The sequence below is a fragment of the Eptatretus burgeri genome, chromosome 4 (assembly GCF_056783735.1).
Source record: "Eptatretus burgeri isolate ZD-2024b chromosome 4, Ebu_testis_v1, whole genome shotgun sequence".
In the NCBI taxonomy this organism is placed as follows: Eukaryota; Metazoa; Chordata; class Myxini; order Myxiniformes; family Myxinidae; genus Eptatretus; species Eptatretus burgeri.
The window spans coordinates 4,741,259-4,766,640 of NC_140964.1; the positions used below are offsets into that span (position 1 = coordinate 4,741,259).

The 25,382-nt window shown below is 41.7% G+C and overlaps 1 protein-coding gene across 8 annotated transcripts in view; it reads left to right on the top strand.

Annotated features, from left to right (window-relative positions):
* LOC147027374 (polypeptide N-acetylgalactosaminyltransferase 6-like) overlaps window positions 1–25,382 on the top strand; it is a 50,345-nt gene that overhangs the window by 2,468 nt on the left and 22,495 nt on the right. For 7 of the 8 annotated variants that reach the window (XM_085876736.1, XM_085876731.1, XM_085876737.1 and 4 more), the window contains exons 2-4: window positions 12,786–13,047; window positions 23,583–23,839; window positions 24,081–24,253. In XM_085876736.1, coding sequence (XP_085732862.1) covers window positions 12,786–13,047; window positions 23,583–23,839; window positions 24,081–24,253 — 692 coding nt within the window. Of the gene's footprint in view, window positions 1–7,629; window positions 10,823–12,785; window positions 13,048–23,582; window positions 23,840–24,080; window positions 24,254–25,382 lie in introns of those variants that run through there. The other variant, XM_085876733.1, reaches the window with a different exon arrangement.

Consider the following 25,382-nt stretch of genomic DNA (forward strand, 5'->3'; position numbering starts at 1 on the left):
CATCACCAACATCACCAACATCATCAACATCACCAACATCATCAACATCATCAACATCAACATCACCAACATCACCAACATCATCAACATCACCAACATCAACATCACCAACATCATCAACATCACCAACATCATCAACATCACCAACATCACCAACATCATCAACATCTTCATCATCACCATCATCACCATCATCACCATCATCACCAACATCAACATCACCAACATCAACATCATCAACATCATCAACATCACCAACATCATCAACATCACCAACATTATCAACATCACCAACATCATCAACATCATCAACATCAACATCACCAACATCACCAACATTATCAACATCAGCAGCATCATCACCAACATCATCAACATCATCAACATCAACATCACCAACATCAACAACATCATCAACATCATCAACATCATCAACATCATCAACATCAACATCATCAACATCATCAACATCATCAACATCAACAACATCACCAACATCATCAACATCATCAACATCATCAACATCATCAACATCATCATCATCACCAACATCATCATCATCAACATCATCACCATCATCACCATCTTCAACATCACCACCACCAACATCACCAACATCATCAACATCACCAACATCATCAACATCACCAACATCATCATCATCACCATCATCACCATCATCACCATCTTCAACATCACCAACATCAACATCATCAACATCATCAACATCAACATCATCAACATCACCAACATCATCAACATCATCAACATCAACATCACCATCATCATCAACATCACCATCATCATCAACATCATCAACATCATCAACATCATCACCAACATCAACAACATCACTAACAACAACATCAACATCACCATCAACACCACCATCATCATCACCATCATAACCATCATCACCATCTTCAACATCACCAACATCACCAACATCACCAACATCACCAACATCACCAACATCACCAACATCATCAACATCACCAACATCACCATCATCACCATCATCACCATCATCACCATCATCACCATCATCACCATCATCAACATCTTCAACATCTTCAACATCACCAACATCACCAACATCACCAACATCACCAACATCACCAACATCACCAACATCACCAACATCAACAACATCACCAACATCACCAACATCAACAACATCATCACCACCAACACCAACATCACCAACATCACCAACATCATCAACATCTTCAACATCACCGACATTATCAACATCACCAACATCACCAACATCACCAACATCACCAACATCACCAACATCACCAACACCAACAACACCAACATCATCAACACCATCACCAGCATCATCATCATCATCATCATCATCATCATCATCATCATCATCATCATCATCATCACCAACATCCCCAACATCATCATCATCAGCAACATCTTCAACATCACCAACATCAACATCACCAACATCAACATCACCAACATCAACAACATCACCAACATCACCAACATCACCAACATCACCAACATCACCAACATCACCAACATCATCAACATCATCAACATCATCAACATCACCATCATCACCATCATCACCATCATCACCATCATCAACATCACCAACATCACCAACATCACCAACATCACCAACATCACCAACACCACCAACATCACCAACATCAACAACATCACCAACATCAACAACATCATCACCACCATCACCAACATCACCAACATCACCAACATCATCAACATCTTCAACATCACCGACATTATCAACATTATCAACATCACCAACATCACCAACATCACCAACATCACCAACACCAACATCACCAACATCATCAACATCATCACCAGCATCATCATCATCATCATCATCATCATCATCATCATCATCACCAACATCCCCAACATCATCATCATCACCAACATAATCATCATCAACATCACCAACATCATCAATATCATCAACATCACCAACATCATCAACATCACCAACATCATCATCACCAACATCAACATCATCAACATTATCACCAACATCACCATCATCACTAGCATCACCATCATCACCATCATCATCATCATCATCATCATCATTATCAACATTACCATCTTCATCATCATCCACATCACCAACATCATCACCAACATCATCATCACCAACATCATCATCACCAACATCATCATCACCAACATCATCATCACCAACATCATCACCAACATCACCAACATCACCAACATCACCAACATCATCAACATCTTCAACATCACCGACATTATCAACATTATCAACATCACCAACATCACCAACATCACCAACATCACCAACATCACCAACACCAACATCACCAACATCATCAACATCATCACCAGCATCATCATCATCATCATCATCATCATCATCACCAACATCCCCAACATCATCATCATCACCAACATAATCATCATCAACATCACCAACATCATCAACATCACCAACATCATCAACATCATCAACATCACCAACATCATCAACATCACCAACATCATCATCACCAACATCAACATCATCAACATTATCACCAACATCACCATCATCACCAGCATCACCATCATCACCAGCATCACCATCATCACCAGCATCATCATCATCATCATCATCATCATCATCATCATCATCATCATCATCAACATTACCATCTTCATCATCATCCACATCACCAACATCATCATCACCAACATCATCATCACCAACATCATCATCACCAACATCATCATCACCAACATCATCATCACCAACATCACCAACATCACCAACATGATCGTAGTTCATGAACTGGTCACCCTAAAAAGGCGGAGTTGGTACATGTTTTTCAAAACATCCACTTTCCACTTTGACTACAGACCAGAAAAACCACAGATATCTAGATATCTTTGTATGAGAAGAAAGGTAATTTTGTCGAGTTTAATGTGGACAAAACAGAAATAAAAAATATGCAATAGTTTTTGTGCAACAGGCAAATAAGTGATACAACTCAGGGGTGGAGTAAACAGGTGGAGGCGGCGATGTGGCGGAGGCGGCGATGTGGCGGAGGCGGCGGATGTGGTGAGTCAAATTTGGAATAAACTGAATTTATTTTAATCAATAAGCTTTAATCTAATCTGTTTTGTTATTTTTTCGGTGAGTAACACTTGGGACTTGCTGTTGCATGATGCAAAATTGATTATTCAACTCGTTATTATTCAGCAAACCCTGACCAATATGTACAAACTCCTAAAAGAGATCTCGTAAATATCTTTACATAGTTATGCATCTAGCAGATTCTCAGGATTAATTTGGCACTTGAATTGTCCAAAACGGCCAAAGGATAACTGATCCATATCCAATTTACTCAGAAAGGGTGAACTCGAGATAAACGCGAAAATGTGTTTTCCTTGTAATGCATTATCCATTAAAGTTCATAATTAAAAATACCATATTCGCCGTTAATTAGTGGTTTTTGCTAATTTTTTTCACACAAGTGCATGTAGCTTGGTGATGTCTATCAACACAGAGAAAACTGAAAAATTGAATATTTTGACCCTGGAACGCAAATGAAGACCAGTTCATGAACTACGACCACATCACCAACATCATCAACATCACCAACATCACCTTTCCGGAGTTTACTTGTGCTGCACCATCTGTAAATGAGTGAGTTCCTGGATGTGAGATCAATGATGCAAACTCGATGAGCAAGTGCAGGAGAGCTCACCTCATCTTTAGTTGGCCATTCATTGTGCTCATGATTTCGTTTTTGGCTCCTCTGCTCAACCTGAGTGCATTTTTTGCTACTTACGATACCGGTTTGCCATCATGTGCGGAGAAGACTGGGAGAGACTAAAATTTATTCCTTTCTGTTGATTTATAGGTCTTCACTGGATGTCCCACGACTTTACTGATCTCCGCCAATGACTTGCTCATGAGACGTCACGCTGGATTTGTACAAGGGCACGCACGTCTCGAAGGATAAAAGGCTGTGACGAGCTTCAGGAAAAGTGTTCACTCGGACGTGGAATGATCAACATATCATGGAATCTTCATGCTGGAACAGATAAGCCTCAATGTTGGGAAGTCACACCTCTCTCTTTCTCTCTGTCTCTCTTTCTCTCTGTCTCTCTTTCTCTCTGTCTCTGTTTCTCTGTCTCTCTGTCTCTCTGTCTCTCTTTATCTCTCTTTCATCAGTGATCAGACCATCCAGTCCACTTCCTTGGAGAACCACTTGAAGAGATGCAGTCCCTAGAACTCCTTGGCGATTGAAAGTTGAACCTTGGCCTTGGTTCAACTCCTTGAACTCCGACCTGCCATCAGTTTTCATGGAAAGATCACATCACTGAGCCGGCATCAATGATCAGTCACTGTCTGGGTATTATCTGTGGAGTTATATGGCGTTTTTGAGCCGCATCAAGCTCATCATGGTGCCCAACACTTTCATACGGAGCTCCTAATATAATATTACTCTCACCTCTGTGTTCGTGCTCCTGCTTCTCACCTTGTTCCTCTTGAGGTGGTCGAAAACGAGGCCTTCCGCCCAATCGGAATCCCAAAACAGTCGACGGATTCCCAAGGACTGTCACTCTCCGAGCGGCGGCAACATGCTGGGCTCTCTATTTTATACAAGCTCACATCTGGCCTTGTTCCTCCTGCCCTCTGCAAGCCTCTCCGGATCCGATGCACTCTGCAAAGCACTCTCACCTGCTCACATTCCCAGCGTCCACACAGTTTACCCACCTGCAATAATTCACCACGTTATTCTCCCAAATGTGGAATTGTCTCCGTGTTCGTCGTTTCGTTCTCCTCACTGCTGCAGTTTTTCAAATGCACTGCCAATCACTACCTCATGCGCTCACCCATGCAAATCCATGACCTCTTATTTCCACTCCTCTGATCCTGTTCTTCTCTGGGCCATTGTTGCTCCTTTTTATCTTGCCAAAACGAAGTTTTTGCAAGATATGTTAGTCAGCTTGTGTGTGTATATATATATATATATATATATATATATATATATATATATATATATATATATATATATATATATATATATATATATATATATATATATATATATATATATATATATATATTTTGTCTGTAATCACGTATAAAAAATTCTGCAGAGCACAGTTATCATTGGAAATTTTTGTAACTTTGCATATCAGAGGCCTATAGAGGTCCCTTTCAGCGCAAAAAATTTTGAAGGTCAAGGTCAAAGGTCAAGGTCACTTTGTCGCAAATCAGGGGAGTCGACGAAACCCTTATTTTTTGAGTGATTTTGATCGGATCGTCTTCAAACTTCATGGGAATATAGTTCATGGTCTGACGCTCAGCTGATTAATTTTTGGTGGCGATTGGCCTTGACCTTCATGTTTTTTTGTTTTTTTTGTCTGTAATCACGTATAAACAATTCTGCAGAGCACAGTTATCATTGGAAATTTTTGTAACTTCGCATATCAGAGGCCTATAGAGGTCCCTTTCAGTGCAGAAAATTTTGAAGGTCAAGGTCAAAGGTCAAGGTCACTTTGTCGCAAATCAGGGGAGTCGACGAAACCCTTATTTTTTGAGTAATTTTGATCGGATCGTCTCCAAACTTTATGGGAATGTAGTATATGGTCTGGCACTCAGCTGATTAATTTTTGGTGGCGATTGGCCTTGACCTTCATGGTTAGCGCCTGAGGTCAAACATATTTGACCCCAAGGTCAAATTTTCAAGTTTTAGGAACCATATCGTGTAGTACCTCAAATTGAACACCTCGATGAGTGCTTTCTAGATATGTCAAGCTTGAGACATTATGACGTCATTTGGTGACGTTATGAGGCAAACACATATTTTTCATGGTTACTTTGTAGAACGATTCTCATCGGAATCTCTCGTAGGCAGATATTCCTCAAGGAGTCGCTCCTGGTGGATAGCAGCTCTGTTCACCTCAGTGTGACCTTAAAGAAGTCACACGTGGTCACCTTTTGGCAAGATACGGGTCACCCTGCGGGTGACATTGGTTTATTTTTGTGTTATTCCTCCTTTTGCATGTGCATCCTCTCCCATCCCCCTCGGTATAGTTTGTCAACCTGCTGCCCTTTGTCATGTAGCTCCTCCAAGTGCCTCGATCCTTGTTCTGAAACGAATACCAGATAGACAGAATGCCATGGACAGTTTATCGTTTCAAAACTGGAGCGCACGAGTCGAGGCAAGACCAACCAACAGATCATTCTCGGAGTTGAAAGCAGATCCAATTTTTTTTTCTAAAGATTTGCAGGGAAATCGATGAAGGGCTTTCATGATGGTTTGTTTTCACCGAAAATCTCCTCCTGCAGGTGAAGGTGCACCTTCCTCCGAGTATCACAAACTAATTTCCTATTCCGTTGATTGATCATTTGATGACGGTGTTCACCTGTAGTGATGTAGTTGTTTGCTCATCGTTTGTAGTTTTACTCATTTGAAGACTATAAAGCCTGCTGTGTGATCCAATGGTAAATGTAATATCCGTTTTTGTTTACTCTTCAGCATTGTTTGTTCGACACTGCATTGTTCTTTCTGATGCAGGGTCCATGAGACATCGAAGATCGTGCTTTTGAACCAACTTGACAACTGTTAAAGCGTTTGGGATGATGGCTGCATTCCCATTGAATCGTGGTTCGAATCTGAACATGGCTGAATCATGTCAAAGACCATTTAAAATGGTCCATGCTGCTTCCTCGCTTGAATGGCTTGATACTCAGTATTTAATAAGTATCGAGCACAAACAACCACATGTTGGCAACCATTGCACAGGCTTGATGAGCTTAATGGAATGGCCTCCTGCATTGAAGTTCCTTGTAAGGGAACTCATTACCCTCGCCAAAGGAGAGGGTATTGTGTTTGGGTCCGTTTGTTTGTTCCTTGGCGAAAATTTTTTTTTGCCAAGTACATTGCTCTGTAGTGTTTGTCTGTCTGTTTGTTTGTCACATGATTTTTGGCCACAACAGTTTTCAAGCAATCGTTCTAAAAAAAATAATTTTGTGTGTAGTTGACCGGCCAGGGACAGCAACGCTAAATTTTTTGTGGAGATCCGCATCCGGATCCGGATCTGAGAATTGTTTAAGTGATTCTTCACCATTGACAGATGGGGCCAGCAACGATATATAGCACAATATCTCAAAGGGTTATGGATAGATTCACACGAAACTCAGTGGACAGGTTGGGAGTGCCACGAGGAAGAATTGAATCAATTTTGGTGAAGATCAAAATCCGATCCAGATCAGAGAATTAAGGGAAAAACTGAAACCTGGCACGTAGCAAGTACTCCTCATGGGGGATGTGTGATTCTTTCATGACATCATTAGGTGCCTTTGTTATGACGTCATAAGTGCATATGTATAACGCTACATCCGATCAGTATGAACATTTTTGAGGGTCATCTCGGGATAAAATGGTCCACAGTAAAAGATTTGGTGACATCATCGGTCACGTGATTTGGCAGCTATGTTTTTTCGTATTTTTTTTTGTTTTACCTTTAAAAATAATCTTCTCTGAAGTGGCTGAACAGATGGAGGTGAAACTTTACACGTATGACAGTCTCTCCATGAGGAACAAAAGGTTCACACATATAAACATCATAGGTCATATGGTTTGGCAGCCATATTGGATTTACCCTAAAACCTATAAAAAAAATCTTCTTCTCCAGAACAGCTGGACAAATTGAGGGGAAACTTCACACAAATGTTCCCCGAGTCATGGGTGTAAAAGTTTGTCAAGGAATAATTGATAGGTCACATGGTTTGGCAGCCATATTGGATTGAAGAAAATATTAAATAATGTTTTCTCTGGAACTATATAATCGATCGACATGAAACCTCAGATTTACGATCTAGTAGGGATGGGGAATACATGTTTTAAATTTGAACTTGATTGGCCACATGGTCTAGCAGCCAGAATTTTTTTTTTGATATGGCTTCTTTTTAGCCACGTCTCGCGTAGCGAACGTGGCTCTCGGAGAACTCCGCGTTGTTCTTGTTCTTCGTGTTGTTGTTGTTGTTGTTGTTCTTCTTCTTCTTCTTCTGGTGAAGACAAAACCTTTAGGACTCGGCTCTTTTATATACAGGATCCGGATCTCCTTAAATACTAAACACCTGTACACATCCTCGCATTGAGGGTGCCTTTTGAGAGCGTCTATCATCAACTTTTAAATATATTTGGACATTTCCTTTAAAGTTTCGAAAAGTTCACGTTACAGCTTACTATTTAAAGATTATTCCATTTAATGTGTTGTAATTTCGTAAATACACGATTTTCTCGTCATTAACAGGAGCCTCCATGACGGGTCTCGCTATAGGCTCCATCAAGGCACGTGACGAAATATCGGAAGTTGTTGTTATTGCCTTTAGGACGCGGCTCTTGGACACATTTGTCCTTGTTTTGACTAAGGCTCATTTGGCTGTGCCTGGATGGGTTTGAGGGTGGAGGAGTAGCAGCTGAAATGTAAATCCTATCCAGGTTCCTCCTGATGACATCTTTGCTTTTTGCTTATCTGGGTTCCTTCCGATTACTCCAATGTAGGACTGTACCTATTTGGTCTTCCATTTGATTCGAATTGAATTTGTTTTGATCCAATTCTAAATTCAATTGAATAATTAATAATAATTAGAAAACGTCATGGGCCAGGGTCAGGTGTCCGATCAAAACGGGGTTGCATCAAAGTAGGACGTCTTGGTAGCGGGTCATCACTGGCAGCAGTTATAAAGTGGCAGTTCTAATTATGTCTTTTTAATTGTGTAACAGACCAGAACACAAACACCACAAAAAACATGTTCTGGCAAGGGTCTGCAATCTCTGATTGTTCTTTCTAGATTTATATGCATTGAAGAGGGTTTTCCTGTAAAACAACTAAAATGGTTCCAGGTCTCAGTGAGTTGTGAATACAGAGTAGAGACGACAGTGTTGTTTGCATTTTAAAGAAGAAGGCTGATGGGGTGTCGATAAGATTCTGGTTTTAAGGAGGATTGATAGGAGAAACGTACCAAAAGCACAAGCTCTTCCAGCTATACATAGGCTGGCTTCTTCCAGGTTTCCTTTTGTGGCAAACCCGTCAAGAATGAACCATTCCCCAAGTACCTTGGAGTCACTCTTGATTGCAGCCTCATGTTCCATGACCACCTAAAAGGGGTCAAGGAATACATCAAAATTGGGGTAAACATAATCTGCAAACTAGCGGGCACCATCTGGAGATCAAGTGCACGCACTCTTTGCACTTCTCGCCTTGCTCTTGTGTACTCTGCAGCTGAATACTGTTCTCCTGTTTGGGCAGAAAGCAGCCACACAAAACACTTGGACACTATCCAGAAAACACTGATGTGGATAATCAGTGGTACACTGAAATCAACACCCATGCAGTGGCTCCTCGTCCTGTCTTACATCCAACCCCCTGAAGTGTACCAGAAGGCAGAATGCTGAGAGTTTGATTGCATCAAAGCCGACCCGACAGTTTCCGATCCAGGAAGGCCTGTAAAATCTCCCAGATATGCAACTCAAGTCGCACAATCTTTTCTGAAGCTCTGCAAATGTTTTGATTGATGTGGGATTTTTTTTTCCTTTTTAACACAAAGGCCAAGTGGCACAATCTCTGGACAGACAACATTGCTAACAAACACCTGGTGAGTGATTCGACAGAAGAGTCTCCAGGTTTTGACTTCCCTTGGAAAAAGCAGCCTGCGTTTAACAGGAACCGCACTCTCCATGCAAGGACATCGTATCACACCACCTGCACTAATGGAATTTCAAATGACTGTCCTCACCAAGATCAGACTATTCATCGCATTGTGAACTTTAAAGTTCATAAAACAAGATATTCAGTGCAATGTTCAAGCATATACTCCAATTCTAATAAAATAGTGATTTTATCGATCGTTTAAGAAAAATCCAGAAATTTAGCGCTATTGAAGCAGTCTTTGGTACCATCCTTTTACACCACCCTATAAAACATGCACAAATACTGTCGGACCCTGACATTCGTGGCCCCTGCATATTCGCGGGTCACAAAGTGTGACCTGCTTCGATATTCGCAGGTTTTTTGTTATACTTCAGGACTGGTCACCCATATCCATCACCGCTGATATCAATTCACCTTGGGAATTCTTCCACAGAAAACTGCTCTCTCCTATGCACAGATTAATCCCATCTCCTCTTCAATAATTATATCTTACCCATCCTCCTGCTCTTGGTTCTCTGAATCCTGTGGTGAGGCTGTTGCTTGAAAGAAGTTCAATCATTCAAGGTTTTAGGCCTCACTTACAGGCATCATCTTTCTTGGGCTATGTATATCTAAGTTGGCCTCCAAAACCAGTCACTGACTGGGAATCCTGTGTTGTGCAAAGTCTTCCCTTGGCACATCTGAACTTTGATCTACATACAAGGCCTTCATCCGCAGCTTGCTGGAGTGTGCTCTTTCTTCTGGGCCGACAAGGTCAGCCTTGCCTCACACCTTGCACAGCTTGACCCTGTGGAAACCAAGACCTTCAAAATCATTGAAATTTCCTGTGATGAAGCTGCGTCTCTGGGCCTGTCAATTTCACACCATAGACAGGTCGATGATCTCTCTGACTTTTACCACCTCCTTTCTGGTATTGCACCCTCTGCCCTTTCCATGCTCTGTTCCCCTTCCCCCAGGTTTCTGCAGGTTCCTCCTGGTGAATGTCCCAATATCCAGACTGACTACTCACCTCCACCCATTTATTCTTCATTCTTTCCCACCTATGAAACCAACTTCTTCAGGGTCTTCAATCTCCACATTCCCTCCAGGGCTTCAAGACAGCTGTTCACCACCCTCTCAGGTCATCCCCCATCCACAACCATGACCTTTTCTACCCCCATTAACCTTCCCCAAGTCCACCTCTTTCCAAGTTTCCAGTTTTTCCTTATACTTCTTTGATTGAGAGTTAGTGGGTGTGCCCATCATGTTCATCCCATGCCCTTTCATTGCCCTCATTCTTCCCTATGTCCTTCATTTCTTATTTCCCTCCAGCTTGTCCCTCAACTCTGATGTTGGTGTGTCCCACCCCCCTCTTTTCAACTTTTATTTTTTCTCCATTACATCCTAATCTGTTCTGTGTTCTCCTTTCTCCATGAACCTCAACACTATATCAACAAAAAAGGCATCCATCCTCTGCTGCGTCAGAAGGAGTAACATAACCAAGGTGGAAAACCCAAGTCAGAAGCCAAACTGGATGCCAGAGATTAGTGAGTTTGATAAGAGAGAGTACATGAGGTTGGCCACAATGATGGGCACCATTACTTTGCTTATGATGAGGAGAAGCATGATAAGTCTATGGTTGAGAGAATCCATTTTGGAACCTCCTTTTATGGATAGGAGTGATGTTTGTAACTCTACAAAATGGAGGAAGTTGGCCATCCAAGAAGGACCTGTAGAGAGAGAGAGAGAGAGAGAGAGAGAGAGAGAGAGAGAGAGAGAGAGAGAGAGAGAGAGAGAGAGAGAGAGAGAGAGAGAGAGAGAGAGAGAGAGAGAGAGAGAGAGAGAGAGAGAGAGAGAGAGAGAGAGAGAGAGACACAGAGAGAGAGACAGACACAGACACAGACACAGACACAGACACAGACACAGACACAGACACAGACACAGACACAGACACAGACACAGACACAGACACAGACACAGACACAGACACAGACACAGACACAGACACAGACACAGACACAGACACAGACACAGACACAGACACAGACACAGACACAGAGACAGAGACAGAGACAGAGACAGAGACAGAGACAGAGACAGACAGAGACAGACAGAGACAGACAGAGACAGACAGAGACAGACAGAGACAGACAGAGACAGACAGAGACAGACAGACAGACAGAGACAGACACAGAGACAGAGACCTGAAGCACAGTGCCTGAGGATTAGAGCACTTGTGCAATCAGGACCAGTTGCAGAAGATTAGTCAATCTGGGTAAGAAACCTCTGTCATCAGGACTACTCTGGTGGGGGAGAAGTCTACATGCTGTTGGTAACATCCTGGAATCAGGGAAAAGGTGGGTAGAAGATGTGATGGATTTGAGGCCTCATCATGTTGAATGAAGACAGAGTTCAAGAATTCTGTTTTTTCTCAAGCAATGTCTGGCATTACTCAATCCTACAGGAGGAAAGGAATGGAAGGGGAATGTGGACTAGACACAGACCTGACTTCATCCCATCAGGCTTTGGTGGATGGTGAGGCTGGATAATTTTGATTGCCGGTGATGTGGTGTTGGGTTTGTGCCCTTTGTAGTCCAGATACACAATGGTTCCGAGCTGTGCATAGAGACTCCAGTGAACTTTGCCCATATTTGGCATTTGTCCCTTTTAATCCACCTACTTTCTATTATTATTATAAAAAAAAATTGGTAGGTACCTCCACACCGCCCTCCCCACCCCCACACCCCTGCTATTCAGGAGAAAAAAAATAATGATGCTGTACTGTTGTAAAGTGTGTTTTGGTACCTATCTCGAGGTTGTTACTTGTATTTTTATTGTGCAGCATGATGCATGCTGCTGTGTTGCAATGTTGGAATAAAATGTATACAGTGGTGTTTGGCTGGAGATGTGGTGCTGAGTAGAATTGCCTTTTCCATGTCTTTCTTTTATATTTTCATTGGTTTATTCAAATAAAAGGACAATGTAGTTCATGGGTGCACATGCTATGTTGCTTGAGTGATCATATCTTCAAACATGGTTGTTGGATGTATATAATGCATGCAGTTGTTTCTATCACTATATTTCATCTGTGCCTCTCCACACAGAAACCATATGAGCTTTCCCCCAGGCCGCATGCCCCGAGCTCGCTTGCTGCGTCTCCGGGCGCCATGCCGTCTCCTGATGCTTGCTTGCTTCTGCTGCCTGGCTGGAGGGTTGCTCCTGCTGTTTCTGCGACCACAGACTACCGGACATGTGACGCAGCATTCCAGGGATCCATGGCTAGGCACGGCCGTGGGTCTGAGTCTTATGCAGACTGTGCGGCACGTCATGCCACGGTTTCAGATCCGTGCGCCACATCACAAACAGGTATGTGGGTGTACTGTGCAGTGAGTGGTTTACACATGGGAAAGGCTGTGTTGTGAGCCATGTGGGTACAGCATCTGGGAGAATATGTGGTATTTCCTCTAAGTTTAGAATGAAATAATGTTTATTATCACCTCTGTCACCAAAGGTGAACGGAGGTTTTGTTTTCACCACTGTCTGTCTGTCTGTCTGTCTGTCTGTCTGTTTTTTGTTTGTCTGTCTGTGAGCAGGATATCTCAAAAAACTCTGGATGGATTTGGACAAAACCTGTTGAACAGGTTGGGCGTGTGACGTGGGCAAATTGAGTCGATTTCGGTGAAGATCTGAATCTGGATACGAGAAATTTTTTTTCGTGATTCTTCACCATTGAGAGACGGGGCCAAAAACGATACATAGCATGATATTTAAAAAAGTTTATGTGTGTGTCTGAAAGTATTCACAGCCATCAACCTTTATAACATTTTGTTGTTTCAGCCTGAATTTTAAAATGGATTAAATTAAAAAAAAATTGTCACCGATCTACACATAATACCCCATAATGACAAAGCGAAAACATGTTTTCATTTTTTTTTTACAAATTAATTCAAAATGAAAAGCTGAAATGTCTTGCATCAGTAAGTATTCAACCCCTTTGCTACGACCTTCCAAATTGTTTTTGGGACACGTCATCTGATGAAGCATGTTTTTCCATGGGAGAGACCGGGAGACTTGTAAGGATAGAGGGAACAATGAATGGAGATAAATACAGGCAAATCGTTGAGGAGAACCTGCTTCATAGTGCAAAAGACTGAAGACTGTGACGAAGATTTACATTCCAAAAGGACAATGACCCCAAGCATACAGCCAAAGCAACATTGGAATGGCTTGGAATGGCCTAGCTAAAGCCCAGACTTGAATCCCATTGATATAATCTGTGGAAAGACTTGAAGATTGCTGTTCATCGACACTCCCCATCCAACTTGACAGAGCTTGAGCAAATCTGCAAGGAAGAATGGGAGAAAATCCCCAAATCCAGATGTTCAAAGCTGTTACAGACATACCCGAAAAGACTCGAAGCTGTAATCACTGCCAAAGGCGCTTCTTCAAAGTATGGACTCAGGGGGTTGAATACTTATTGACGCAAAACATTCCAGCTTTTCATTTTTAATTAATTTGTAAAAATATCTAAGAACATGTTTTCACTTTGGCATTATGGGGTATTTTGTGTAGATCGGTGACAACAAAATTTAATCTAATTCGTTTAAATTCAGGCTCTAACACAACAAAATGTGACAAAAGTCGAGGGGTCTGAATGCTTTATGAAGGCACTGTAGTACGTGCTCTATTGGGTGTCATTCTTGCTTTTGAAATGTTTTGTTTTTGGCTATCTTTCACCTATTCTCTCCACAAACCAACACCTGCAATTGTTGAGAGAGAATATTGCTTACCATCTAGGAAGGCCATGGGTGAAAGATGTGTGTGGGCTTACATGTGGCTTCGACCCATTTTATACAATGTGTGTGAGAGTGGGGACATGACTCCAGGATGGAGGTGATTCTTGCCACATAGTTTATGTGGCCGGGAAAAGCAATATGGAGCTCACTGTCATCAATCGGGCCCCGTTCTATAACAGTTCTGATCAATGTGTTTACAAAATGAGTGGAGAGGTTCCAAGTTGGTGTGTGTAGGAACTGGGGGAAATTGAGTGGAGAGGTTCAAAGTCGGTGTGTGTTGGAACGAAGCGGTGTAATGGCGGACTGGTGAACAATGGCGGTGTAATGGCGGACTGGTGAGCGTGGTGCGGCATGTCGGGCTCTGTTCAAGTTTCACTATTAATATATTTATGGCACAACATACACTATCTTAGGTTCTACTATGAGCCAAAACCAGAAGAAAGGAAGAAAAAAACAACAACCGGAGAAATCAGGTATCTTCCAAGGAACCTGATAATCAAAAAAAGCTGTTCGTGTTATTGGCTGGTATGGAGACGGATGTTGATCTGGAATGATAAATTGAATGTCTGACAACCAAAGAGTAATGAAACTGTACATCAGCTGAAAACTGTGGGAGTGCTCCTTCGACCACACATACTTTAAGCAGATTATTTATCAAATGTGATACTTTTTCACTATTTTGTTCTACAAATTGGATCTTTATTGCACTAGTTTTGAATGTTCATAAAATTTAATTTTCTTTATTAGTGTTAAATCAATAATATGAAATAGATACTAGCAAATGTTTCAGAACAAACACTTGGACAAGATGTATATTTAAATTCAATTTTATTTCTTTTTTCTTTCTTTCTTCAGAATACAATGATTTTAAGTGCAACTTCTTTTATGAGCTACGAAGCTGTGACTGTTGTATTGTTTTTTTTTTGTTCTTTGCTTGCCAAATCCACATGCTTTTCCGCATGACCATGTTTCTCTGTATTTTGCATTGTTCCATGTTTTTTTTTCCCCTTACCCTTCGTTATTTCTTCTTTTCTTTTTCCTCTTCTTCTTTCATTTTTTTTCTTACCTTATTTTCAGGGGCACGAAATACTGATAATCTTCATCACAATTTAAATATATGTCATATTTATAAATGATTATGTCAATTTTTGATATTTTCCCTTTCAATTCCTTGGAATCAGATGAGCTTCAAATTTGTGAAACAAAATACCACCTTGGATAAAACTAATGCCAATTGAACATTGTAAATTTGATGATGAGATCGCTGTATCTTTTAGTAATAACCAAGCTGAATTTGATTGTAGTTTTGATCAAAATGAAATAGTATCAAATCCATCCATCCAATATCATACGGAAAATCAGTTCTCAAAAAAATTGATATCCCATGAATGAAATGTTTTCTTTATTACATGTAAACATACGAAGTATTTGTAAAAATTTTGGAAATTTGAACCTGCTTTTCGAAAATATAAACCTAAAAATTTCTGTGATTGGTCTCTCAGAGACATGGCTCTATGATAAATCCTGTTGTCTTTTTTATTGCCAGGTTTTGAATTAATAATAAATAGGCTAACTAGAGGAGGTGGAGCTGCATTGTTCGTTTCCTTAAACTAATTATGATTTAAGATACTTTCTGAGTTAAATTGCATGACTCCTGGACCGGAAACGATTCTTATAGAAATCCTTCATCCTGCTACAAAAGGAATATTGATTGGTGTTATCTAACAAATCAAAAAATAATAATTATTTGAAGAATTTCAAGTTCTATTGTCAAATATTATATTTACAGACAAATACTGCTTTTTGATGGGTGATTTTAATGTTGACTTTCTTTGTTGAAGCCAAAACTCTTTTTCACAAGAGTTTTTGGACATATATTGGCAACTTCATTTATTCCAATGATGGGCAGACCAACAAGAATAACTGAACAATCAGCTACATTGATTGATAATATTTTGACGAATATTTATCCACTCCCTGAAGCAGGAATTGTCCTATCAGACAATACAGACCATTTTCCAGTCTTTGCCGAAATACCTGATTTAATTTCTTGCCTTAAATCTACTATTGGTAAACTAACTCACAAGTTGACTTCTGAAAATGTTAAAAATTCCAAAAATATCGAATGTAATTGATTGGTTTGAGGTCTTAGTCCTGCAAGATAGTAATTAATCTTTTGATAAATTTATGGAAATATTAACTCATATTTATGATGAAACAATCCCTTTACAGACATTGAAATCCTCAAATTATAGGAAAGTTCCAAGATCTCCATGGATCACCAAATCCTTATTGAGATCAATATATATTAAAAAAAAAATTATATTACAAGTACAAAATTAAACCCCATTGAACAAATGTGGCTCAAATACACAAATTATAAAAATGTACTTACAAAAAACTTTAAAGACATGTAAAAAGAGATTATTTCTCAAAAAAGACACATGATAATAAAAACGATATTAAGGGCACTTGAAAAATCATAAATTGAGTTATGAGTAATTGTAAGAAAGATACTTCAGTGAAACAACTTAAGATATATAACGTTCAAGTTGAGGATAAAAATGCTGGTGTCGAACATTTTAATATATTATTTTGTAGATATTGAACAAAATTTACCCAGGAGTGAGTATTCCTGTTGCAGACAGAATTTTTGCTGATTTTTTTTTTGGTGGGGGGGGGGATAAACATCCCAATACAAATTCATGATTTCTTTTTCCAACTTATGCAGATGAAATTAAGGATATTATGTCATTTCAACAACAAAAAGAGTGCATGTCACGATAGAATGAATAATGTCCCGGTTACACATGTACTTTCTGAAATTATAGTTCTGTTAACACATATATTTAATTAGTCTCTCAGCTCTGGAGTTGTACCTGACAAAATTAAAATCACCAAAATTGTTCCTATTCTTAAAAAAAGGGTGACTCTCAAGAGTTCTGCAATTACTGCCCAATTTCATTAACAATTTTCTCTAAAATTCTTGAAAAAATTATGTATATTTGAGTGATTAACTTTTCTGAATGTGTCTAAGGTTGTAAATGCCATTGATAATTATCATTCTTACGAGCCAAAACCCCGTCACAGATGGATTCCGTTCCATGAGCCCAATATGACAACCAGTGGCAGCTCGAGTAAGAGCCGGATCCCAGTCGATGTACTCAATGGCCTTACCTAATGAGGCCTACAAAACGTCCTTGTACATGACATTTTTGGTGTACACTACTCCTTGTGAAGAAATCCCCTGATTTGTGCACATGTCTACTTTGACGTACAAACACTGTCAAAACTTCTCAGGTCACAGTACCGAGAAAAACGTGATGTGACCGCTAGGAGTAGCACAAAATTAGTCCTTCAGTATTAATATATAGATACAATGTTTCTTGTTACATTTTTTGTGTCAAATTCACATTCTGAGATAGTCAGTATGTGCAGAAGAGGGTTTTACATTGCAGACGCTATTTTCGAGGAGTGGAATTACACCTCTCAGCGGTGATGGTTTGTCAACGACAGACATAATGACGTCAGCGAATGACCGATGACGTCATGACGTCCTTACGCCTCTCAGCGGTGACGTCACACGTCGCCATGTAAAACGAAAAGTGTTTATTCTGCTTCAGAGTTGAAGTTTGACTATTGCCACTATGTGCGATGCACTCTTACAGGTACGATGTTTCTTTCAGTCCAGGTCACAGTACTGAGAAAAACGTGACGCGACCGCTAGGAGGAGCACAAAATTGGTCCTTCAGTATTAATATATAGATACCATCGGTATTTTCCTTGACCTCTCCAAGGCTTTTGATCCCATCGATCATAACATTCTTCTGCATAAATTATCGTACTATGGAATTAGAGGCAAGACTTTGGAGTGGTTTGAGAACTACCTTACAAATAGGACCTTACTTGGAATACTGGTGAACACAATAAGATTATCTATGTGTCAGCTCTATCTTTATTCAATAGTACGAATTTCAAATTATGTTTAAATGATTAAAGGCCAGGAGTTGATTTCAGGTTCAAGTCAAATGAATTCCAAAATTTGGGTCCCACAAAAACTAACGTGTGAACGTAAATTGAAATTAGTACTATTGAATAAAGATAGAGCTGACACATAGATAATCTTATTCTGTTCACCAGTATTCCAAGTAAGATAATTTCAAGATAATGGTGAAATTTATATTGTATTTACTGGAGCCGTGTGTGTGTGTGTGTGTGTGTGTGTGTGTGTGTGTGTGTGTGTGTGTGTGTGTGTGTGTGTGTGTGTTCAAATAAGTCAAATAGAAAACAGTTTGTTGTGCAAAATAACTGTGAATCGAGCCAAAAACTGGTCACATGTGGTGTCCCACAGGGGTCTATATTAGGGCCTCTGTCATTCATTATTTATATTGATTTTTTAATATATCCTCCAATATATTGTCATTCATATTGTTTGCTGATTACTCAAATCTCTTTTTTTCTCATCCAGATCCATAGATTGCAGTTGAAACAATCAATACTCAACTAAAAGATGTTTTTGATTGGATAATGGCTAATAATCTCTCATTAAACTTAAATGAAACTAACTATATGCCTTTGTTAGTCACACTATCTCCATGCTTCCTGGACCCGTACTTATTCACAAAAATGTTTATGCAAAGTGGAGACCACCACATTTCTTGGTGTTGTAATTGCTGAAAATTAGTCATGGACAATGCATGTGCATAACTTGTGCAAAATATTTCTGGAAGTACTGGCATCATTAATAAGTTATTTTTTTTTTAATTCCCTAAAGAAATACTTCTTTCATTATATTCTACCCTGATCTTGTCTTGATTGAATTAATGTTTACTTGCTTGGGGAAATTATTTAAAGCTGCAGATAGATAATATTTTAATGATTCAAAAAAGGGTTATGAGACTTATTTGCAACAAAGGCTATCAATCTCATATAAACGATTTATTTCTTGAAAACATAATTTTAAAGATAAATGTATTGTACTTGTCTCAGTTGGGAATGCTAATGCTCCAGCTCGACAAGAAGTACCAAATAACTTTGTGCAATTATTTACCAAAAATTATCAAGTCCATCGTTGCAATCCAAGACAAAACATGATGCTCCATCTCCCACAAGTTAGAACAAACTCTGCAAAGAAAACGTTAGTTTTTGTGGGACCCAAATTTTGGAATTCATTAGACTTGAACCTGAAATCAACTCCTGACCTTTAATCATTTAAACGTAAATTGAAATTAGTACTATTGAATAAAGATAGAGCTGACACATAGATAATCTTATTCTGTTCACCAGTATTCCAAGTTAGATAATTTCAAGATAATGATGAAATTTATATTGTATTTACTGGAGCCTTTGTGTGTGTGTGTGTGTGTGTGTGTGTGTGTGTGTGTGTGTGTGTGTGTGTGTGTGTGTGTGTGTGTGTGTGTGTGTGTGTGTGTTGTTCAAATAAGTCCAAGTGTATGTAATACATGTATTTCACTCGTATGTATGAAGTGGGGGTTGAAAATACAAGCCTGGCTTTTAACATAGACTCCTCCACGTCACTTCATTGGGTGGTGATGGGGGGGGGGGGCAGTGCTGTGTTAATTCGGTAGGGTTTTAGGATAATTTCTCCCAGTGTGTGATTTCCCCCTGTGACCTTTTCCTCTGTTTTTGCATTTCAAGACCGGCGATAAAAAAGGATTAGGTCCTTCAAACAACAACTGAGCTGCACGTCCAAGCAGGAAAGAAACCTCACCTCCAGGGGGACAACTAGCAAACCATGGAGTTGATGATTGATGGGCATGACGTCAGGAAAGAGGAGAGAGTGAGGACTGTGTTCGGAAAGTCTCACGTTGGGTGACAAGAGTGGAGGGGAGTTAGGTTCGGAGCAGGACACGAAGAAGGAGTGGGACAGAAGAGAATGAGGAGATGGTGGTTGGAAGAGAAGGGCATTATGGCTGGCTTTCCCTCGACATGGTGAAGAAGGCTGCACGATTCTTGTGTTCGTGCTGAGGCGAATTTGCTCGCGTGATGGAGCAAGACACTGGCCAGAGAGAGGAGACAGGAGAGAGGGAGAGGAGGAGGGGGGGATTCAGGCAAATGTGACGCCCAGCTGAACGTCCATCTGAGAGATGGCACACACATTGATGAATCACCCTGCCTGTGAAACACCGGGATGACAGTTTATAGCCGAGTCGGGACACGAATCCAGGCGAGACAGCTTTGAGCAAGAATGCTTATTTTTCGGCTATCCTGCCATGATCTGGCGATTCATTGCTTTATCATAACTGAATTGATTAAAGCAGCAGTTTTGACTGCTATAAAAATTAAATAAATAATAATTTAAAAAAAGACAATTTGGGAAATTGGCTCATTCTTTGACACACTTTCCTCTCCTCGACCTCCAGAGAGTTGTATGGTGGAGGAGGGGGGTTGGGAGGAGGATAGCGTGAGAGAAGGGAAGGCAGCGCGAGGGGGTGGGGGAGGCAGCGTGAGGGGGGCAGCATGAGGGGTGTGGGGGGCAGCATGAGGGGTGTGGGGAGGGAGTGCAAGGGGGAGTGGGGGAGAGGCAGTGCATGGGAGGGGGAGAGGCAGCATGAGACTGGAGGGGGGAGAGGCAGTGTGAGGGGGTGGGGGAAGTTGAACTGGGGGGAGAGAGGCAGTGTGAGTGGGGGGATACAGCGTGAGGGGGGAGAGGAAGCATGAGTGGAGGGAGGCAGCGTGAGTTGGGGGGGAGGCAGCGTGAGGGTGGGGGGGGAGAGGCAGCATGAGGAGGGGAGAGGCAGCCAGCTGTTGGAGAAGGGGAAACAGCACAAAGGGTGGTTGAAAGGCGGCACGAGTGAAGGGAATGGGAAGGTGGCACGAGGGGCCTGATTGGGAAGGCGGCACAAGGGGAGGCAATGGGAAGGCAGCGTGAGTGCGGAATGGGAAGGCGGCACGAGGGGCGGGAATGGGAAGGTGGCACGAGGGGCGGGAATGGGAAGGTGGCACGAGGCGCGGGAATGGGAAGGTGGGACAAGGGGAGGGAATGGGAAGGTGGCACGAAGGAAGGGAATGGGAAGGCAGCATGAAGGAAGGGGATGGGAAGGCAGTGTGAAGGAAAGGGAAGGCAGCATGATGGAATGCGAAGGTAGCATGAGGGAATAGCATGGGTAAGCAGTTCGAGGGGATGGAATGGGAAGGCAGCGTACCAGCACATTACCGAGGTGATAAAACACGCCCAAACAGCAGCATTTACTTTCTCACCGCCATGTTCTATATAAATCCAAGTGGTAGCATTTAAAAATCAAAACTAACGCTATTTGATAAAGGCCTGCCTGCATGGAGTCCCCCCTCCCCCCCACCAACCCCGCATTCCTCCAACTTCCTCGTGGTCTAAACTAAATGTGCACGCACACAGGTCATACACCAAGAGTGAGAAATGGAGTTGTCGATGTGCAGTGCGACTCCACCACCAAAAGGGGTTCAGGTCGATCAAATCAGAGGAGACAATAGCCAGGGAGTGACACTAAGAAGCCAGGGACGTCTTGTCGGAGGAAGGATTTTGTTAAACAGATGATGTCCAGTTTATTCTTCAGTGACCTGGTTTGAGAGATCTGTCAGGTTGGAGCAGATGCCTCAGATGTTTAGGTCCACACAGTTTGGGATGGGGAGGAGGGGCTGCTCTGGAGGGGTGCAGGAATGTGGAAAGTATCAAGAAGAGAGAGCAGGGCAGGGGGGAGCCTTTAGGGTGTAGGGCTGGGGCAAGGCTGTGGGGGGTGTGGCGGTGTGGCCCTGGGGAAAAGCTGGGGTGTGGGGTGCAGGGCTGGGGCGAAGCTGTGGGGGTTGTGGCGGTGCGGCACTGGGGAGAAGTCGGGGGGGGGGTGCAGGGCTGGAGCGAAGCTGGAAGGGGTGATGCTGGGTGGTGTGGCGCTGGAGTGAAGCAGAGGGATCTAAGTACTATATCCAGTTGCGATACTTTGTTTTCTATGTTCACACTTGATGGGATATTCAGGTCATTCGTGAGCACTCACTCCATCATCATTTACAACAATCGATTCGGGTTCACGCTTCCATAATTTTTCTGAGACTGGGATGCTGAAGTTTTTACAGATGTGCCGGTGGATTACTCTGCATACCTTGTTATACATTTGTGTTCTAACACGAGTTTTTTTTTTTTTAACCTCCTGATAGGAGGTGGCTCGTGCTTTGTTTTACCTTGCATAACCGATACTTGGATGATTGACTCAATCCTGCCATTTTCTCAAAGCCATTGTGAGAGTGTCCTTGGTCTTGGGCATTTATTATGACTCGTTTCTCCTTTGTGTCATCACTTGTGCCTATGTTGTGTGGTCTTTGTGAAAGTTTGTTGGAATCACTTGTATTTGCTAATTGCCCATGTAATTGTTGTGTAAGATCGTTATAATTTATTAGATTTAAGACTGTGTCAAATTCTTTGCACATGTCAATTTTACTGCCCAAAGCTGGACAAAGTGAATTTTAATTGTGTGATCTGTAATAACTTTTATCTTTATCTTCTGTGTGACCAGTTCTTCCCACGGTCATTTCCCTTCATTCCCTCCTAAGTCGTCGAGTCGACCGCCTCCATAGGGTTAGTCCTTCAGTTACATTGCACTCTGTAAATGAAATCATAACTCTGATATACTTTGAACGGGTGGCAGCAGTCCTGGGAACTACAGACCGGGGTTCGTGACGGGCAAAGCACATTGAGAACCAACTTTTTAACGATTTCAAACTGAGAAGATTTATTATATGAAGAGCTTCTTGAAATGGTCCAGGATGGTATACTCATGAGTAAATGTATACTTATTGTAGTTGCATCGAATATGGCTCGCTCACCACTTACGCCATTCCTTTATTGCTCCTTGTTACCATGATTATTCTAAATGTATGAACTGATTAATTTATTCCCAACTTTGTTGGATTGTGAAACTCACATTATTTAATCACATTATTTAACCCTTTGTGCACTTTGATTCAGCCTGGTGGAGTCACTTTCAAAGGAAAGGGGAATATCTTCTGTCTGTGACATCATCCACGATTGTATTTTATTTTATTATTGCATACTGTCTATCCCACAAAGAAATCCATCCATTTTCCCTGTCCTGCCCTCAAATGTTCCACTGACAGGCGGTGTTGGCTGCCGCACCGCGTGAGCCTTGCGAGCCCCGTTTCCTCTCGGCCCGTGAGCTGCAGCCGGTGCTGGCCCGCCCGCGGTTAGAGTTTGGTGCACCAGGTGCACATGGTCATGCGCTGCGGTTAGGTCACCTGAGTTCCACGGAGCACTCGAGGATGGAGCAGGAATTTGCCCGGCACTGCTTCAACGCCTTCGCTAGCGAGCGCATCTCGCCGCACCGAGACCTAGGCGCAGACACGAGACCCCCAGAGTGAGAAGTTCAAATTCCCCGATGATTATTGCATCAATATTTAAAGGACGACTGTTAGGATTTGAGAATTGGATAGCTTGCTGGAGAATGTAGAGCTTCCGATGAGTACCTACAACTCTACACGTGATATTTTTGAAGGTCAGATGATCATGAAAAGCCAGTGATAAAACTCCCCCAGACATCTGCATCACTGATAATATGAAGTGATATTCATCCATCACCAACCTTACCTGTATTTTAGGTGTGCAGAACAGCGTTTTCAGCGCTGCCCAGCACTTCCTTCAACCAGCGTCATCGTGGTCTTTCACAATGAGGCCTGGTCTACACTTTTGCGAACAGTGTACAGCGTTCTGCATACTGCGCCGGCTCTCCTGCTCAGAGAACTCCTGCTTGTGGACGATGCAAGCACACACGGTGGGGCATGACCTGGATCCACCCAAACTTCACCCGATAAATCAAACTCAAGTATCTTTTAAATGATTTTCTTCTTTTACAGAGATTTCGACTCATGGAAGAGCTAATCTTGGATCAGGGTCTATTTCTCTTCATGCTAAAATGTTGTTACTGGTAAGGCTTTGGGTCTGATTGGCTGGGGTGTTCAGCACTTCTTGGCACGGCCCAGATGCTCAAAGGCCAGTTAGACCCTTTGTTTCCAATACCACCCCGTGCGTTGATTTATTTAATTGAATCCAACCAAGACCACACTGGGGAGGTCTATAAAAGTAACGAATAACGTGAGATTGATATTTACTATCGGGTGGTTTTATTTTGCTTGAAATGAGTTTGTGATTTGAATGGACATTTTAAAATTTCCTTTTATTTTGACTCTCTTCGAGCAACATTTGTTTGTCGTTTGCTGCATTGTCAAAAGCCATGGGTGGAGATCAGGTGAATGCACAAAGGGCAACGGCAATTCTACACCGTGTAACAGATTTTTATTTTTATTTGCATACATTGTCAAGGCTCGTGGGAAATCGAGAACACAGAACGGATCAGAACACAAACAGAGAAAGGGGAAATGCAAACAGGACCGAGGGACAAAATAGATGGAGATGAACAAACAAGGGATGCGGGTAACGATGAGGGGTCGGGGAGAACACAGGGATGAAAACACAATTTATAAATATTTATTGTAAGATCAAATTTTCCCTGAAATTTAGTGCCGTGTTGCCAGTTTTCCTCCATGATATGTATGCTACGTTGTGCAACGAGGTTTTTTTTTTCAGGTTTGACTTCCATTCTCTGCCAATAAATTGAGTCTGGGATATTTAAACACGAGGCTTGCTCGGCAGGTTCAAACCTGGCCAAATATCCATCTTTATGGAGAGGTTAATGGTCCTTTTGGCATGGCAGGATAGCTGAGACGTATTCGCACTCACCCTTGAGTTGTCTAGCCTTGGGTTTCAATACCGACACAGCTATAAACTGCCATCCTGGTGTTTCACCCTCAGATGGATGTGCCGTCCCTCAGATGGATGTTAAACTGAGCATCCCATCTGCCAGAATTAGGTGATGGATGGTCCCAATGTGTCCTGCAAGAAGA